The sequence below is a fragment of the Corticium candelabrum genome, chromosome 8, assembly GCF_963422355.1.
Source record: "Corticium candelabrum chromosome 8, ooCorCand1.1, whole genome shotgun sequence".
NCBI classification, from domain to species: Eukaryota; Metazoa; Porifera; class Homoscleromorpha; order Homosclerophorida; family Plakinidae; genus Corticium; species Corticium candelabrum.
Genome location: NC_085092.1, coordinates 4,207,536 through 4,211,601, shown reverse-complemented (window position 1 = coordinate 4,211,601; position 4,066 = coordinate 4,207,536). Strand labels below are relative to the sequence as shown.

Genomic DNA, 4,066 nt, shown 5'->3' with positions numbered 1-4,066 from the left:
GGCAACTGTAGAAATCCTCACAACAGATATGGCGTGTGCTCTAAATGCAAAGAAACTGTAAGAGAGGATGACTTGCAGTTAGGTTGGTCTGATGTTGCTGTCATTTCATTCGATTCAGTACCCACACCCTCTGATATCGATGCTTGTGCATCACTACCACTTCAGGTTCATGCCCATGCTGATGATACAGATAGCAACAGCTCAGACACTGATTTAGATTTGGAATGGGATGATAGACTGTCAGAAACTGCAGCAAGCCTACATGGGCAAACCCTTCATCTGCCCGAGCATTTTCCCTCCTATGGGGACATGGGCCAGAGTGAACTTCAGGCAGACATTTCTGATGTCAGTGACAATGAAGAGGACTGAGGACTATGAAGGTATTGGTGAAACTGCTTTGCTGTTGTGTGTTATAAATTCTCTGGATAATATGTAATGTACTCGATATACATGGCACTCTGGTTGTTTCAATTATGTATTACCACCCATGTAGTAGTTTACCTTATTGTAAATAACTTTACAAGTCTAATGTGTAGTAAGATGGAAAATATAGTTCAAAACGTCTGAAAAGGTAATTTGGCTCATCCCTATTGGCAGTGTCTTCACATCTCTCTGTGTGTGTCTGTAGGTGAAGTTACACTGGTCAAGAACTGCCTCTTTCTGTTCTCATTAGGTGCTCACTGCTAGCCTAATTGCCAAGTCGACGTCTGTGTCAGACCAATATCTCTATACTCACTTGGCCATCTGCATGCTGTAATTGCAACGGCGTATCGTACTAGTTTGTTGCAATAGCAGTTTGCGTATACTGTATTTGAAATATTCTAGCACAGTAAATGACAGTCTACTATGCCTTACCGTCGACATCCATATTTGTACTGTACATGTGTGATTGGTATCTCTGCAAGCAGTTGGTACGTCGTATTTGCACTTACGCGTTGCGATACATCTGTAACTACGGACATCTCGCGTATATGTCCCCTTCTTGAGTTTGCAGGGTAGTCACAACCACCGGGGCTCTGGGGCCCATGTGCCGGTCAGATAGTGAGGGCTTCTGTTCGACTGGAGCTACAATGTAGGGCAAAGCTCTGCCGTGATAGGAATACGTGTGCGTGGTTGAATCTCTACCTCGTCTTGTTATCCGGGTCTACTGAATGTGTATACGGGACCTGTTCGAACATAAATTCTATGGTTGACAGGGTGTTGCTGCGCATGCGTTCATCAAGGCTTATCACGTTTCCTCTGGTGTTTGTGTTTAACATTCTTCAAGCGAGATGCAGGTTGTCGTTTCTCCACAGACTCCCACTTGCTGCTTCTGTTTGGATCGTAAGGCTGGATCGATTGGCGTAGGCATTTTCTACTTGGTAAGATGCACGCTAGAGGAAACGTTGCGCTCTACTTCCGGGTGCCGGAAAAGACAAGTAGGCAGCGTGTAGGAAAATAGCTAAGAAACGAACGTGCTTGTCTATTATGCGGTAAGAGCAAACTCTGCTCGCTGCCCTTGTGATCAACAAGAGATGCTACCGCATGGACCATCGATCATGCGCACATTGTCGTCCCACGTTGCAGTGACGTTCATTGAAAAACATCGCGGCATATGAGATTTTCCAAAGCCTTGGCTAGGTTCTAATTCTGTAGCGAAGCTAGATGATCACGCGACGCAGTTGTACTATAAATAGAAGTGGGCGTGCTATTGGTACGTCTGCCATGATAATAATTGCCTAGGAAACACGATCGTACGTAACTCTCCCGCGGATAGGACATTGCATTCTCATGTTCTGATTTGCCTGCTCATTCGGTATTTTTCGTTTGTTGCAGGTTGCATCTGCAGTGGGCATCACTCTGTTTTCTGAATTTGCCGCTGCAGAACAATACTCTAACGTCTATGGTCTGTTGTTATCCTAGACACAAAACATGTATTAGATGACTTTTATCTACTAGATAATGAGAGGCTCGATTTGTTCGTGAAAATTGGACTGTCCACACAAGTCGTCTGTTTTCTTCTGGCGTTATTGCTCATTATTGGTGTTTACAAAGTATTTCTTAAAACACACTGTTTTGCACGTGTTGGCTATTTGACTCTCTCTGTCTTGACGTCTAGAATGTTTTGTGGTCAATATTTCCTCTACTCATCTATATTGTTCTAGAGCTGATATCAACTGTTGTCATTTGCGTATTGCTACTTCTACACATTTCTGAGGTTAGTTCCAAGCTAGTGCTCTAAACAACTGACAACTAAAATTGTTTGATCAGGCTCCAATTGCTGTAATTATGATTGTGTTAGTTCTCGTCGTCTTGGCCATACTCAAAGTAAGTAGCCTCGCGTAGCCAGACCTCTCTCCTCTTGCGCTCTGTCCCGCCAAACAGAAGCAAGAGGAGAGTGTGGTTTGGCTACGCGAGAGTGTATTTCCATTTGTAATAAAATGACTGCTGACGAGTGTAAACTTTTAGATGTATTTTATATACAATCTTCAAGCATATTACAAGTTGGCTAAGAGACAGCAGATGATGATATATGGTGCTAGTGTGAGTGAGATGGTTAGTATAAGACCCAACTTGTCTAATCTGATTTTAAAATCTAATCAATGATGTATGGCTTTCAATTACATGCAGGAACACCTCCCGAGTCACCAAATGCTTCCAGCAGGAAACCCTGTCTGAAGAACGTTTGCACGAACTCTATGTGTTTAACGCTTTATAGTTAGAGTTGTTGTTGAAAAGTGTGGACCAATGTTTGTAGGATCCTTACAGTTATCTGAGATCTAGATAACTTGTTTTTGGTGGAGACTGCTGATGGTCGTAGTTGCTCTGCTGTAGTAAGCTAGCTGGCTAGCTAGTGTGTTTGGGTATATGGTAGTGTTGTGCATGGGATTGGAAAAATGGCGCATGAATTATTGTGTGTAGTTACAACAGCCACATGTGTGATTTACAAATTTCTTGTGGGCGGGCGTTGTTTGCACTGGCACAAGAAGCACGGAGACTGGAGTGCGGATCGAAGCCTCTTTGCTCAGAGGAGCATTTTTAAAATTTTGTTTGCCAAACTCATTATCAATCATGGCTCCTTCTGTACACTCTCAAACCGCCCGCCCCTCCTTTCACTCCACCTTTAGCACGTGACCTTTGCTACTAAAATTTTTTAGCCAAGCCATCCTCGTGCTCACTGCGCGACCTCACCTGCTATTCGCCTGCTCTTACGAGAGAGGAGATGCCAGAGCCGGAACTGCTGGCTGCTCTCGAAGGGCGACCGGTCTCCTTCCTGGTAGCCGGTGCCTTGTACTTCGCTTTATGCCTGCGTTTGTCTGTAGATAGTGACGCTACCAACTAGAGATAGTGCGTTTGACGTCACAATCACGTGATATCCCGGAAGTTGCCGACTTAGGGTCAAGTGTATGAGCATGGTGTATAGTTGCTGTTTTTGGCTGCCACAATCGTAGAAACCAGGACAGCAACATACTTTTTTATTCTATACCGGCTATACTAACCTGTCAGGGACCTAAAACTCGTCATCTGAGCAACAGACGACGGGCAGCGTGGATCTCCAGCATAAACAGAACGAAGTGGCTAGAGAGCCGGTACCGGTCCCGCAAGCGGAGGACTTGGAGTGCCGGTAATTTGCACGTGACCCATACTCCCGAATTCCTGTTAACGTGCGTACTGAGTTCATTGTCACATTATCGTATTTTGTTATGGATGCGGTGATGGAGTGTACGTGCACGCGTTCTTGACCTAGCACCTAGTTTTGAAGTGTTCATTGCGTGACTACCGAAGCCGAGTCTCACGTAATTTGGATACAAAGAACAAGTGTTGGAATGTATTTCACATGGTGCGACAGAGTTGGAAGCTGTGTTGTATGACTGTGATTGTAGTAATAAATTTACTAATTAATCAATTAATTAATTAGTGACTGTGTTGACTGTCTAAGCTAAATATATTGGCTTTATTAGCTAGTTAATAATTGATTGCTATGTAGTTGTTGAACTTTACTTTAGAGATTTGTAGTTAGTTAGGTATCCTATATGCATGTGCTGTATAACCGGTTATTTCTACGAATTCTGCGAAGAAATCAGAT

The 4,066-nt window shown here is 43.7% G+C and overlaps 1 protein-coding gene across 1 annotated transcript; it reads left to right on the top strand.

Moving 5' to 3' along the window:
* The first annotated feature begins 1,224 nt into the window (after window positions 1-1,224).
* Window positions 1,225-2,907, top strand: LOC134183525 (lysosomal-associated transmembrane protein 4B-like). The gene is made up of 7 exons (XM_062651088.1): window positions 1,225-1,361; window positions 1,816-1,885; window positions 1,939-2,033; window positions 2,099-2,197; window positions 2,251-2,307; window positions 2,449-2,535; window positions 2,611-2,907. The coding sequence occupies exons 1-7, from the start codon at window positions 1,272-1,274 to the stop codon at window positions 2,656-2,658; spliced, it is 546 nt and encodes a 181-aa protein (XP_062507072.1). The 5' UTR covers window positions 1,225-1,271; the 3' UTR covers window positions 2,659-2,907.
* The last annotated feature ends 1,159 nt before the right edge of the window (window positions 2,908-4,066 follow it).

Bases quoted from the DNA above. Each gene is read 5' to 3' on its own strand.
- LOC134183525 (XM_062651088.1), top strand. From the start codon at position 1,272: ATGCAGGTTGTCGTTTCTCCACAGACTCCCACTTGCTGCTTCTGTTTG. The intron at 1,362-1,815 runs GTAAGATGCACG...CGTTTGTTGCAG, and splicing joins GCGTAGGCATTTTCTACTTG to GTTGCATCTGCAGTGGGCAT. The intron at 2,536-2,610 runs GTTAGTATAAGA...AATTACATGCAG, and splicing joins GTGCTAGTGTGAGTGAGATG to GAACACCTCCCGAGTCACCA.